The 15089-nt window shown below is 46.5% G+C and overlaps 1 protein-coding gene across 4 annotated transcripts in view; it reads right to left on the bottom strand.

Moving 5' to 3' along the window:
- Positions 1–468: 468 nt before the first annotated feature.
- The window catches only part of IQCA1 (IQ motif containing with AAA domain 1), a 157975-nt gene continuing 143354 nt past the window's right edge, over positions 469–15089 (bottom strand). The window contains exons 16-18 of one of the 4 annotated variants that reach the window (XM_046644268.1): positions 13004–13181; positions 6278–6516; positions 469–1184 (exon numbers count right to left, since the gene is read on the bottom strand). In XM_046644268.1, coding sequence (XP_046500224.1) covers positions 1056–1184; positions 6278–6516; positions 13004–13181 — 546 coding nt within the window. In that variant the 3' untranslated portion in view covers positions 469–1055. Of the gene's footprint in view, positions 1185–4669; positions 4773–6277; positions 6517–13003; positions 13182–14487; positions 14593–15089 lie in introns of those variants that run through there. The other 3 variants (XM_046644267.1, XM_046644269.1, XM_046644270.1) reach the window with 3 other exon arrangements.

The following is a 15089-nucleotide window of genomic DNA, read 5'->3' as shown; positions in this document are numbered from 1 at the left end:
TGTGGGATGCCACCACAGCATGGCTCAATGAGCAGTGCTAGACCTGCTCCCAGGATCCGAACTGGTGAACTCTAGGCTGCCGAAGCAGGGTGTGCAAACCTGACCACTACGCCAGAGGGATGGCCCCCACATTTACTCTATTTTTATGGAGCAGTTTTCATGCAGTCATGGGCCTGCCAAGGGTTCAGTGCTTCTCAAGAGCAGTAGACTGGGAATTAACGGGAATTATTTCAGTGCCAAAGTTTCAAATATTAGCTGTGTGGCCCTGCGCCTTAGTTTCTCCATCTTCAAAGTCGGAAGACTGAAATACAGTCACGCGCAGCATGATGACGTTTCAGTCAACAACGGACCGCACATACCCCGGTGGTCCCGTAGGTCAGTACCATGCAGCCAGGTGTGCAGCAGGCTCTACCATCCAGGTGTGTGTAAGTGTGCTCTGTGATGTTCACACAATGACAAAATCGCCTAATGATACATTTCTGGAAACATATCCCTGTTGTTAAGTGATGCTCAACCCTAGTTAATTTTGCAGGTCTTTTTTTAGCTCTAGCAACCAAATTACTGAGTCATTCAACAACTTTTATTCCATTATATAAAATATATTAATAGAGCAAAGAGTTAATTTATTAAAATATGTGCAAGATAATATACAGTATATATGGATTAATAATTAAAACTAGTGTATCGATAGACCCAAATTACTTACTGGCTGTCAACTTAGAGTGTTTTCTAACTATCAAATTTTAAACCTGTCCAGTAGGACGGATGAGATGGAGTATCAACCTGAAAAGATTGCGGAGAGTGTGAAGAGTGAATTTTGTTTCTATACAAACTGTACATGGACTAAGAAACAATTACAAATTCTAGAAACAACTGCTACGGACAACTATCTTGGGGGTACAGCCTCCTAAAGATCTCACTGAGCGGATGCAGAGCTGAGGAGCTGGCGGCAGGAGCTGGGTTGGCTTCAGACGGGCAATGGCGAGTCTCCTCCCTGGAGAGTCGGGCCATCTCCATCCCTGAGAGACGCACAAGGACGGCTCCTCAGAAGGGCCTTACTTTTTCTTTTTCTCCTTTCTTCCTTTCTTTTCCTTCTTTTTTCCTTTATCCTTTTCCTTTTCTGTGGTACCTCCCGTTAATGCCAAGGCTCGCTTTCTACCCATAGGGGTTTTGGAATACCAGTTCTGGAAGAAAAGCGACGTTTAGAAAGATATCAGAAAGACATCAATTCACCGGAATCCTCCTAAAGACAAAGAAAAGCTTGCTAAGAAGGAAGGGGCAAGCGGCATTAAACTTTGGGCATTTAATGTACGTTTAATACATTCTTTCTTAGGGGATGCTCCAACCTATATTTCTACATGGTTTGAAACTTCTATCTCAAGGAGTTAACACCTGCAGAGAATTATACACCAAATCTAACCAACAGCCCTTCCTGACTAAGTCCCCAAATTTCCTGGGGATCTTAGGCTATCTTTTTGTTTTTTTGAGGAAGATTAGCCCTGAGCTAACTAACGCCAATCCTTCTCTTTTTTGCTGAGGAAGACTGGCCCTGAGCTAACATCCATGCCCATCTTCCTCTACTTTATATGTGGGACGCCTACCACTGCATGGTGTGCCAAGCAGTGCCATGTCTACACCCGGGATTGGAACCTGAGAACCCCAGGCTGCCAAGAAGCGGCAGGTGCAAACTTAACCACTGGGCCACCGGGCCGGCCCCAATCTTAGGCTATCTCGAGGGTGCAGGTTTTCTTGGTGATGCGAATTTCCCCCATGGTTCACCCATGGCCACTAGAAGCTGGACTGGTGGCCATGTGTGGATCACAAGAGTCCATACACTCTGAGGGAGACTGTTGGAAACACAGCTGAAACACTGGAGCCAAAATACCAACACAGCACTTATTAATTGCAACTGGCCCTGTGATGGCATCTTCCGCAGCCTTCACATTTTATTTGAAACCTGAGAACCATCTTGGTTTATGCACTTCATCTCAGTAATACTTCACTGAGTGACCATACTATACGTTATTTACCAGTTCTACCATCAATGCACATACAGGTCACTTCCAATTTTTTTGTTATCATGAACAATGTTGAAATTTCACAATTTTGATGTATCTCCTTGCATACACGTGAGAAAACTTGTCTAGGGCATAAGCACAGAAATAGAATTGCTGGGGCTGTGGGTCACGTGCATCCAGAATTTTACTTGATATTTCCAAGTTGCCCTCTCAAGTGGCTGTGAGCAGGAAGCTACCTCAGTCTTTGTTTGTCTTACAACGTCTTTATTTCCTCCTGTCTCTTGGATGCTAGTTTAGCTGGATACAAATGGCACGTAGACAGCTATTTCTCCTGAATACTTTGCAGATACGATGTTGCCGTCTTTTGGCCTCTATTGTTGTCAAGGAGCCATCTGAGTTCCCAACTGCTGTGTCTTTGCAGGCAATCTGGTATCTTTTAAGACTGACTTGTTATCTTGTTCTCAGGTTCACGATAACATGTGTAGGTGTGGATTTATTTTTATTCGTTCTGCTGGTCACTCAGAGTTTGCTTTTAACCTGAGAACTCATGTCTTTAATTCAGGAAAATTCTCAGCAAACATTTCTTCAAATAGTTGTTCCTCTGATATTTCTTGTGTTCTCTTCTTCTAGAACTTCTATTAGTTGGGCCCTTAGTTGCACTTTACAAATTTTATCTTTTTGTCTCTCTGCGCTGCCTTCCAGGGGAGCTCCCCAGGATCATCTTCCGATCCACTAATTTGCTCTTTGACCATGTCTGGTTTGAAGTTCATACTTCTTCTATTTTTTTTTTTCCCGATTTTTATGTGAGTTACTTTATTTTTGTGTTTTTTTTTTTTTTGATGAGGAAGATTGACCTTGAGCTAACATCTATGCCAATCTTCCTATTTTTGCTTGAGGGAGATTGGTCCTTGAGCTAACACTTGTGCCAATCCTCCTCTATTTTGCATGTGGGATGCTGCCACAGCATGGCTTGATGAGCAGTGTGTAGGTCCTTGCTGGGATCCGAACCTGCAAACCCCAGGCCCCCAAAGTGGAGTGTGCGAACTTAACCACTACACTCCTGGGCTGGCCCCTCTTTTTGTAATTTTAAAAAATAATTCTCTCTTTTTATTCCATTTCTGCCCGTCTTTGTTTCCGAACTGTGTGTACATTTCTGATAGAAATCATGCCTTCATTAATTTTCCTGAACATCTTAATGACACTAATTTAACCATTTTTGTCAGATTGTTGTTAGCACTGGATTTCCTCACATGTTCTGGAATTTCGGTTTCCCGCTTCATTTTGAGTGGGAAGCCCTGTTTTGGCCTCTCTCTCTCATTCTTCCTCCTTCCCCAGCAGGCTTGCAGTTGCTTCTATTGGTCCTCTGAACCCAAATCCACAGCCAGGTTTTCTAACGGTGTTTTGAAGTTGGTTCTCATTGGTGATGTTGGTTATCACAGAAGCGGCAACGGCTACCATTTCATCTTCCATGACTCCTAATCATGCTCTGTTTCTATCCCTCATTTTTCTCTGTGCCGCATGCCAGGCATATGGCTGCCCCTGAGTTTGAGATTTATCTTTGTTTCTGGCACTTGGGGATTATCTCATCCTTCTCTGAGCTTCGGCTCTGTTTCAGAGGAGAGCGAGATGGCTGAGTCCTTCAGGCAATGAACTCCTCATTCACTGAGACACAGTAGAGACCACGGCTAATAAAAGCGGCTTTGGAGTAAGATTTGAATTTCAGCTCTGCTTCTTTCTAGCTGTGTGACCCGGAACAAGTTACTTTGCCTCTTGTGTTTTCCATTCCTGCAAATTACCACAAACTTAGTGGCTTAAAATAAAACATTTATTATCTGACAGTGTTGCAGGTCAGAAATCCAAAATGGGTCTCACAGGGCTGAAATCAAGGCGCCTGCAGGCTGGGCTCCTTTCTGGATGCTCCGAGGAGAATCTCTTCTCTTGCCTTTTGTGGTTTCCAGGGAGCACTTGCCCTGTCTTTGACTCTCTCTTCCGATTCCCTCTTCCACCTTTTATGATTACATCAGGGTCACCAAGATTATTCAGGAAAATCTCCCTATTTCAAGGGCAGCTTCCTAGCCACATTATTTCCATCTGCAGCCTTAATTCCCCATTGCTGTGTAACCTATTTACAGGATCCAGGGACTAGGGTGTGGACATCACTGGGGGGGGGGGCACGATTCTGCCCACCACAGCTCTCTAACTCAGTTTCCTCCTTTGTAAAATAGAGGGATTGTGAGGTCTAAATGCGTTAATAGAGGGCCTGGCCCAAAAGTAGTTGATGAATATTAGCTAACAGTATTATGATTATTACCATCATTCTTATTAACTATTTTTCCATCATGTCCGTGGGGCAGGGTGCAATGTATCAGGAGAATCAGCAAGACCATCAGCTGACATGTCATCAGAAGGACAATTAGGTCAAAATTTCTGAAGGCAATAATGTTCTGCCTGATTACAAGCAACTACAGCCACAGCGTCATTCCATCCATCCATCTGCTGGATAAATTTGCCACCAAACAGGTTTATTGAACATCTAGTTGGGGGCCAGGCTCTGTGCCAAGCCCTGGAGATATGGGGGGATGGGGCTAGTGGTCACGGTGGTCAAATGATTCGGTTTCCTTAAAAAATGAATAAAGTGGTCAAATATGCCAAGAGCAGATGTGAGAAGCATATGTGTTCTCATATGCCACTTCAAAATGGCAGCATTTCTTGTCTTAAGAGTATGATTGGTTATTGTCACTGGACCTCCAGCACCTGTAACAGATAGACAAGCTTCTAGAAATCACTTTAGAAAGTTAAAACCCCAGCTTAGAGAAGGCATAGTTTTTAACCCTTAAACCTAGCCCCTGAAAATCAGGAGAAAAATTATTAATCTAGAAAGGAGAAAAAAATTGGAAATTTCAGAAAAGAAAGTGTCACTCGAAGAGGATAAATATTTGCAATTACTACAAAGAAGGATTAAACAGTTAAGAAGCATATTAATTCAAATAGTTGGCAAAAACTCCGGCTTGGAGTGGGAAATATTTTTTTTTTCCGTTTTGCTAGAGCAGGGTTTAGCAAACTGGCTGATGGGCCAAATTGGGTCTGTTGCTTGTTTTTGCAGATAAAGTTTTACTGGAACGGAAAGCAGCCACGCCCATGCATTTACATCGTCTTTGGATGCTTATGTGACATGATGCAGGGTTGAGGAGTTGTGACAGAGCCTGCATAGCTCTGAAAGCCTAAAATATTTACTCTCTGGCCCTCTGTGGAAAAAGTGTGCCAACCCTGGTGCTAGATCATTAGTGCCGGGATCAGTATTGTGACTATTTCTCACCTTCCCCTGAAGCCTTAGTGACAGAGCTGGAGGATAGCACGGTTTTTAGAGTTGGTGGAAAAGTGATACATCATAGATGCAAATGTTCTTAATTTCAAGCAGGCCTCCAGAGACACGAGGCTGAACGAGAATTCTGATTCTCCTTCTGACAGTATGGCCAACATTGGGGTGGGTGTCATTGCATGGACATAATTTTCCTCCTTGTCTTCCCAGCTGGCCAAGGAAACTACCTTCAGGTCCAGAAAGAGAACACAACCGTGTTCATTTTGATTAAAAGGATTTTGAGGAGAGCCTGCTGGCCTGGGCATCAGGGACCAGGGTTCTAAGGTCGATTGTGCTGGAATAACGGACACAACTCTCTGCAACTTCTTTTTCTTTTATAAAAGAAGGATTTGCAAGAGTTGATGCTCAGAGTTTTCTCCAGATCTAAAAAATTCTGTGGACATCTCAGAAAGTATTCACAACTTAGAAAACTCCATTTTGATGAGTTTTCTTGTGACTGACCATTGCAAGTGCACTGAAAAATGAAGTGGACCATGACAAAAACAACATTGGATTGAAATATACTATTTAGGGAATGGTTTTCTCTAATCAAAACTTGTTCCATTATGTGAAATATGAAATAAAAACCAGTGAGAGCCAAGAAAAGGGTGTGTGTGTGTGTGTGTGTGTGTGTGAATCCAATGGTTTCAAAGCTGCTACTCAATTCTGCAATCTGGATGTTAATTTATAGGGTCATGGACCACAATTTTCCTAAAATTTGGAAGACCCATGCTTTACTGCTGAGGCTAGAAAGATTTTGTGAAGCAAAAATTTTGAATTTCCAAATTTCATTGCATATGACGGAGTTCAAACTCATGGACCTTAGCAGATTCTCTAGAGGGAGGGGGTAATGTGACAAGTGTTTGCTGCTAAGATCTGGTCATACAATCATTTCATTTACCTTAAAGCTCTCTTCTTCCTCTTGGTATACCGGACTCATGCTGGTTATGGACTCAATAAACTCGATTGCTGTGAGCGGTTTATGAATTTGCTGGCGGATCCTCCGGTCCGTGAGCACACCCTTAACCACCTGGACTATGTGACCTTGGGTGAAGCCATCGGTGACCTTCGCCAGGCAACTTATATTCAAGGCATTAGTAACGACTCCTCCATTGCGTTGAATGATCTCTTTCCACAAAACTGTTGTATCCAAGATGGCGGAAAAGACAGAGAGAGCAAGGGTCACCATGGAGAAAGCGATATTGATCTAGTTTCAGCACGAGGTTGGATCTCATCAAGAAAGGAATGCCCAGGAGATCTATGTCAACTTATTAAAACTCAAATGAGCCGAGAGCCACATAACTAAATGCTTTCATCTGAGTGATTTTCAACCATGAGACACACATGTCGATGACCTTCAGGTCTATGGGTCCACAAGTCCTTGTGAACTGACAGAAAAATTAAACCACAGTCAATATCACGTCAGTGCGGTACCTTTAAAGATGTTCAAAATCTTTCAAAATTGGAAATTCACATAGGGTGTAGAGGGGATCTCTGCTCATCAGAATATTATATTTTCCAAAGTGTTTGGCTAAGTAGGAGTTTGATTTTTTTTTTTAGCTATAAAGTTCATTTCTTACATTATTGTTATTATTATTTTGAGGAAGATTAGCCCTGAGCTAACATCCGCTGCTAATCCTCTTTTTTTGCTGAGGAAGAATGGCCCTGAGCTAAACATCTGTCCCCATCTTCCTCTACTTTATACGTGGGATGCCTGCCACAGCATGGCTTGACAAGCAGTGTGTAGGTCTGCACCTGGGATCCGAACCAGTGAACCTCAGGCCGCCAAAGCGGAACATGCGAACTTAACCACTGCACCACTGGGCTGGCCCTCTTACATTATGTTTATATGGAATGATGTAGATTGGAATTAGAATTGGAATGCAGATTCCAATTTCCATTAGTGACTGCCAGGCTCCGTTCCCTTTGGGTGTAAGACACTGTATTATACATTGTATTAGATAGAGCAGTTTGACCCTTATTCTCTTCCCCATCAGCTGCAAACACCCATAGGCTGACTGATCTACTGGATGGGTGCTCGGCTGTTCTCTGGGTTAGTGGGACCTGGGGTAACCGAGAGATTTCACTTAGAACACGGGGATGTTGTGAAAATGAATTATGAAATCATTCTTGATGCTAACTTTGGAGATAGAATGGACTCCTATGCAACATTTGAAATGCTACACTTAGAGAACCACCTCCATTCTTCAAAGAGAGGTTTCAGGAAAGTAAACGAGTGTGGCTGCTACTCGTTCAGTTGCATCCAGACATTGAGGAAAGGTGAGGGCAGTGGCCAGGCTGTGTGTCTCAGAGCCAGTCTCAGCACTGGGAGGATCTGGGCAAACGTCTCCAAAGCATTCTGACCTTCTTTAAGGAATATTTGAAACAGTTTTTAAAAAGATGACCGTTACTCCGTGATCTGAGCACTGTCAGGTGGTTAAATGACCACATCACCCAAACACATGGATCCAAAAATACTGAAATGAAAAGCTGCAATTGCTGTCAAGGACTAGAATGACTTGTAATGGGGGCATCAGGGTTGAGAGCTGCAGGGAGACCAGCGGGGGACACAGGGGACCCCAAATTAGCCTGAAGTGACATCTACCCCGGATCTACTCTGCTACTCCCTTGGTGGGTTTACTTGAGTTTGAGCCAGTCTTGGGTTTACCTGTAAAATGGGAGTAGAAAAGATTTATTTCTGAGGCTGCTGTGAGAAATAAGTAAAAAATATATAGAAAGCCTTTGGGAAAGCGCTGCTCCAGCGTATGGCGGGCACTTTATTTCCAGAAGTTGTATCACTGTTGTCCTTGTAAATGTTATTATTATTATTAGTCATTCCATTTCGTACCGAAGTTTCCTGATGCTCGTTAAAACATCAATTATAAAAGATAACACCAAATAAACTACGAATATTTCAAAGCGTACTTGTGTAAAGAGAGATTGCAGCAGATGAGGATTACCCTCAGTTAAATATAACAACTGTTGTAGAGTTAGAAATCGGAAAATAAACAGCGACACCAACAACCAGACAACATCATCCCTTGGGATCGAGTATGTCTCCAGTCCAAATTTATAACACCTAAAAAAAAGTGCCGAAAGGTCTGAGTGGTGACTCTGCAGGCTGAGAAGGGAACAGGTTTAATGGGAAAGTCACAGGTGACAGCCCCTAAAGCTAAGGACCCAGTAGATAGCCCAGGCTGGGGACGCAGAATAGCTTCAGCCTTGGGCACCCATGGGCAAAACTCCTACATGGAGCAGACCAGCCCGTGGGCGAGCAGTGAGGGCCAAGGGCTCCCCAGCAACAGACAGTCAGCTCGCTCCCTTGCCCCCCATCCAGCTACAATAGTCAGAGCCTTCCAACCTGCCAATCAGAGGGATCTCTCTAAGCCAAGATTCCTGAGTAACGGAGCAAAAAACTCCCATTGTTCTGGCAGAATGTGACCATGCAAACGCATCACTGATCATCTAAAATGTATGATAGTTGGTATTCATGTAGAGTTTGATCAAGATTCCTTGAAATACGTAAATCATTGATTACTTCCCAAAGCTCGCCATTTTTTAATGGCGGCGCAGTAAGTGAACTCTGTGGAGGTTGTCACAGCGATGGGGGGACTTGTTCACCTGCCATAGTCATCTCTAGATCCAGAGAATGGGAAAGAGAATCAGGCTTGACATCCCTCTCCTGTTTGATGAACTAGACGTACTAGCCTTTCAAAGAATAGCTTCTACCCCTTTTCCAAAGCCACCGGCTCATGGGTTCTTGATCCTTTAATAGTTGCTGTGAGGCTAAGAGGGGGGGTCAGGTGCAGAGTGAGTCACGGCCTGTGGGCTCATTGAGGTGGGAGCCCCATAGCCAGTACTGGAGCCAACAGCAGGCTGCTGAGTCTTGGGCCCACAAGTGCAGGTGGAGAACACAAAACTACAACATGCTGGGGGTGGCACTGGGTGTGGTGTTGAGGACCAGAGGCCAGGGACTCGAGAGGGCTGAAGTCAGTGGAGGTGCTCTCCAGGCCGAGGGCTGTATCTTACCTCCCCCTCTTGGATGCAGAAAGTTCCTCATTCCTTCAGACTAATCTACCTTTCTCCTCCTCCTTAGACTGAAAGGAGTCTGGTCCTCGGGCCCCCTTCTCCGCTTTTGGCATTCCAAATGGATTCCATCCTGCCTAGTGCTTGAGATGATGTATGTAGTATCTTAAAATTCACTTTTATTTGGGATTTTTCAAAAGCACGAGAAGTAAATAATATGATTTAGGGGAACTTCTGGTCTCTGAAGCCTAGCATTCCAGAAAAATCAGAAGATGTGGACTGGACTTATCCGACCAGACACTGGGTCTGGGGTGGGGACCTGTGATGAATTGGGTTATTAGCGAACAGACCCCAGGGAAGAGAGGCAAGAGGAGGAAGCATTAGGAATGTGGAGTGAAGGAAGCCCAAAGGGATTTCTGGGCACTAGACAAGGCATTAATCAACCTTGGGGGTGGACATTCTGTGCAGAGACACTGTGAAGGAAGCAGCTAGATTTGGGGAAAGGAGGTGAATGTTGAATTATATTTGGTAAGCCTCAAGGACTGTGTTTCCTCAGGCTGAGCCACTCTTCGCTTCTCAGACCTGTCACTCCCTCACACCGCCTCGGGGAATTTGAGAAGTGGGATGGTGAGTGTGCCTGCGCACCTACGGCACTCTGCCGCCCCTAGATAGATGGCCAAGCAAAGGCCCAAGTTATGGATTTGCAGCTCATGCTTTATGGGCTGGAAGAGACCATTTTTGATCACTGCAAAGACAGGAACAGTCTTTCTTCAAGATGGATGTGCCAGCCACTGTGGCTGTGAAAACTTCAAGGTCACTGGAGGAAATGTTGCACAGCATTTATGATGGCGGCAAGAATGGCGGTCTGAACGAATCACCACGCGAGAAAGAAATATGTGATAAGCATGTGGTTTAGTGGACAGAGCCCCGGGCCCGAGACGACTGCTGTGTGCAGGCCTGTCCTCTGCCCAGAATGGAAGGGAAGCTTTCTCCTTCCTCCCGCGTGATGCTGCCGTGAGGAGATTCAGGCTGGAATCTGCAATGGGATCTGAGTCCCTCGAGGTGCCTAGCATTTTATCAAAAGGACACAATTGTCCCTGTTGGATATCAACAGGGCTATCAACAAGAGCCTCTGGTTCTGTCAAACAACAGAAACTATTCCATCCAAAGTCAAGAAGCATGCTCTGGCCCCTCAAAATTAATAATACTCTAGCTTGCTCCATTAAGATCACTTAAAATAGATATATAATACAAAAAAAAGACAGAGCGTGAGAGAGGAAGTCTGACCAAGGAGAATGAGAGCGGGGAAGCTCGGATAGAGCCGGGAGCGGGGAATCCTCTGCAGTGACTCTCAGTGGGCTGTGACTGCTGATGCTCACCCAGCTCTGTGTAGACACCTTCCATCCCTGCCTCCTTGAACCTTAGGGGCGCCATGCGAGCCCTTCTGGCCATGGTATTATGGCAGAAGAATTGTTGGCCCCATCTGGGTCTAGTCCCTAAAATCTCCTGTGAGTTCCTCCAGAATGTCTTTCTCTCTTCCTTTGGTGCTGGCTGGATGCAAAGGATCCAGTGGAGGGCTTAGAGGCCCTAGAAGATGGAGAAGCCACTGGATGGAGGGAGAAGTGACTGGGAGCAAAGTCTCCTGTACTTGGCGCGTAACATTGATTCATGAAGCCAGGATCGCAATACATCGAGACAGAAATGAGTGCACATTGCGAATGGAGTGGTTAATAAGCTAGGAGTTTATCATATGTGGGGAGTAGAGGATTGCTCTTTCAGCAAGTAACACTGACCAGGAACTTAAGACCAACCAGAAAGGACCATATAGTCCCTCTGTTTTGGCAGTGCTATTGTGTCTGGAGAAAGATTAATAGAAACCAAGTCTGACCTAATCATGTTTACTAAGACCATTAATACTAACCACTGATACCACGCCACCACTGCCGCCATCACCTCTACCACCACCACCACCGTGACTACCATCATCTCCATTACTACCATGCCGCCACCACTACACCACCAACCTCCCCAATGTCCCCCTCACAACTGCCAAGGTGACCACCATCATTTCCATCACTGCCATGCTGCCACCACCATCATGACCATTTCCAACACTGACACCACCATCACCACCTCTACACCAAATCTATCACCATCACCACCAACATGGGAGGTAAAGACGACCCCTCAGTGAGCCACACCTACGGTATTCACACCCTTGTATAGTTGCTGCCTTTGAATCTGGGCTGGCCCTGTGACTGGCTCTTGACCAGCAGAGTGTGGCAAAAGTGACTGTGTGACTTCTGAGGCTGGGTCACAAGATCGTTCCAGCTTCTGCCTGAACCTCTTGAAACATTTGCTCTTAGGGACCTAGCCACTGTGCTGTGCAAAGCCACATGGAGAGGCCAGGTGTAGGCTGTCTGGTCGACAGCCCCGGCTGACCTCCCAGCCGACAGCCCCAATCAGCTCTAGTCACAGCAACGAACTACCTTGGATGTCCAGCTCTGTGGAGTCTTCATATGACTGAGTCTAAAGTGACATCTGATCACAACATCTTGAGATATTTCAAGGGAGAGCTCCTCCGTTGAACCCAGGGAACCCTCAGAATAAGTGTTGTTTTAAGCCACTGGGGAGGTTTGTCACACAGCAAGGGATAACAGAAACAACCACCAGCACCACCACGGCCATTCGCCACCCCGCCATGTTCTCCTCCTCCGCAATCACCACCACCATCATCTTCTCTTCCTCCGTCTCCAGCACCGCCACCCATGCTCTCCCAGGAGCTGAGATGGTGCTAGACATTCTGCTAACCTCATACAAGGGTCACGACAGCCCTGTGAAGTGTCAGTTCTCCCACTTAACAGATGAGAAAATGCAGGCTCAGATGGTCAACCAACTTGTCAAGGTCGCCCAGCTATTCAGTGACAGAGCCCGGATTCAGAACCCGGTCTCATCAGAGCCCAGATCTCGTGGCTCTTTCCAAGGTCATTGCACTGCCTCCCAGGGTCACGTTTTTCTATTGCTGCCATTCAAAAATATGTTTCAAAATAAGTGGATTCTGAATCTGTCTAATCAAGAAGAAAAAAACAAGAAAAAGTAAGTTCTGATGGTAGGTAATATTTATTTTAAGTAAGTCAACCTGCTCCTGGACTCGTACTTTGAGGCTGGAAAAATGAAAAAAAATCAACCTGGCGGAAAGAAGTGGTGCTGTCCGAGAGAGACACCATCACCACGGTACAAGATAAGTGACCCTAATCTACCTGACAGAAGAGAAATCGCACCCACAAGGGCATTTGTCATCTGCAGGGCCAAAAATAATAATCCTTGTCCAGTTTCCTTTAGTCGTGGATAAAAAGGAATAAGTTAACAACAGAACAAAGATGTACATTTTGCTTTTATGACCCAGCTGTTGACATCCCCGGAGCAGAGCATGGCTGACATCCAGGTGCGCACATCCCTCCAGGGCACGTGCTCCCCTAACGTCACCTTGTGACAATCACTGGGTGACAAGGGCCACCCTCCTGGCTTCACATGCTTGCAAGCTGACACTGGACAGCCCAGCCTCAGTTACCTGGCCTGGGAAGGGGCTGGGGGTACTTGCCATATCTAGAAGCATAGTCTGGTCTGGGAATCAAAATAATTTTTTGGTAAACCCTGCAGAAGGACTGAAGTTCAGCATCGAAAGGACGCTTTGTGGTCCCCACAATCAGAATCCTGTCGTCCGGCTTCAAGAGTTTCAGGATTTTGGGGAGCTGTTTTTTCAGGCGTTTTGGTTCCATCTGGGAGAAAGAGAGAGGGAAAAAAAAGCATGAGCCACACATAGAAAAAAGAATTAAGAACTACAGACCATCTGCGGTGAGAATGCCCTGCGGCATACGTTGGTTAGAGCCATTGCACAGCTCTAACAAACACAATTTCTTACACCTGGTCCCCGCCCGGCTCTTGGGATGTGTTTTCTACTTCGGGTGACTTGAATCTCTCGCACATCCTGTCCTCAAGCTCTGTATTCAGATTTGGAAAGGAGAAAGGAAGGAAGCACCTGACGGAATGTTCTAGCACCTTAACCCTGAGAATGGAACACAGTGGTGGATTTCCAAGCGGAAGGAAGCCGGCTGGGGTTGAGAATTAGTTTGTGGTGCTCTGCGTCCCTCTGAGCTGTTCTGAGGGTGAACTCAAGATTTCCTTTGCTGACGGCGGTGACAATGAGGGACCGGGGTCCTGGATCTCACATCTGAAAAACACCTGCTTCTGCAAGAGCTGGTTCTGTGAAACTTCTCTCTCTGAAGCAGTTCGGAAATAGTTTGAACCTGAATTATTTTAGTATAATCTCAGCACTAAAGAGGGAAAAGAGTGGGGCCAGCCCGGTGGTGCAGTGGTTAAGTTTGCATGTTCCACTTCTCGGCGGCCTGGGGTTTGCCGGTTTGGGTCCTGGGTGCCGACATGGCACTGTTGGGCATGCCACGCTGTGGTGGGCGTCCCACATATAAAGTAGGGGAAGATGGGCATGGATGTTAGCTCAGGGCCAGTCTTCCTCAAAAAAAAAAAAAAAAAAAAGAGGGCTAGGAGCAAGATACAAGGTACCCCAGGGAGGATGATTTCTAGCCTGTGGGGGGCGGGGGTCAGATTTGGTCATGTTGCCATAGCAACACACGGGATTTGAATTAACCTAGTCTGGCACAGCGGAAGCTGGGTAGGAGGAAGGAGAGTTGATGGAGAGGACCTCCAGAGAGATGCCCAGGCACAGTCTTGGCCATTTTTGCTCCCATTTGGCTCAGGGGTAGTTGAGCGAATCAGAGTCTGAATGTTACACCAGAGAGTGAAGGGTCCCACCCGCCTGGCTTTCCTGGAGCAGCGCTGAGCACACTGTGTACACACGGTAGAGCCCAGACACCTGCCGTTTGGGCCACCAGTGGGAGAGAGCCCTGCATGCAGGAAGGGCCCATGACTCTAGGGCAGGGAGTGGGTGCTTGATAAATTCCACCCTCGGGAATAAAAGTGAACAGCAGCGTGTTGGAGCCACAGCGGGCAGGCGGGGGTGACAGAGCTGTGCATGATCTATGGGGCCTTTGGGACAGGGACACTCACGTGCTATGGAACCCTGTTCCACGGGAAGCTCTTTGGTTGACCCAGTCTGTCTTGGAGTCTGGCCCCGCAGAAGTGGGAGTCAGGGCTGGGACCCGCCAAACTGCTCTGCACAGGGGAGGGGAAGTGACAGGTGTCAGAGTACCACCTGGAGGGCTGGGGTGCCTGCAGAGATGGGAGACGGTGAGAGAGGGGTCCCTCCAAGGAAGGGTGAGGGGCGCCCCTGGGGATGAGTGGCTGGACCGGGTTCTGAAGCGTGAGGGTGTCCACTCCGCGCTGTGAGGCTGTTGGCCATGCAGCGCCTGCCGTGGCGGTTTGCATCCTTCCTCTCTTCTTCCTTTGAACCAGTGAAAAGGCCAAGTTCCATGTGTGGATTGACAAGGCGCAGATAGGCGCTAGACGAAGAAGAGCCATGTCCCCGGGGGGGGGGGGGGGGCCTTGGGAGGAAAGCCTGGTGGGAAGCTGCAGAAGCTTGGGGGAGCTTTGGCTCTGGGGCTTATCTTGATCTCCAAGGAGGGGACAGGCAATTAGCTCTAACGTCTTTGTTGTTGTTAACGCCGTCGAGCTGACTGACTCTTAGCGGCCCCGTGGACAGCAGAGCAGAA

The sequence above is a fragment of the Equus quagga genome, chromosome 17 (assembly GCF_021613505.1).
Source record: "Equus quagga isolate Etosha38 chromosome 17, UCLA_HA_Equagga_1.0, whole genome shotgun sequence".
NCBI classification, from domain to species: domain Eukaryota; kingdom Metazoa; phylum Chordata; class Mammalia; order Perissodactyla; family Equidae; genus Equus; species Equus quagga.
The sequence above is the reverse complement of the archived record's forward strand: the minus strand, read 5'-3'. Positions and strand labels throughout refer to the sequence as shown.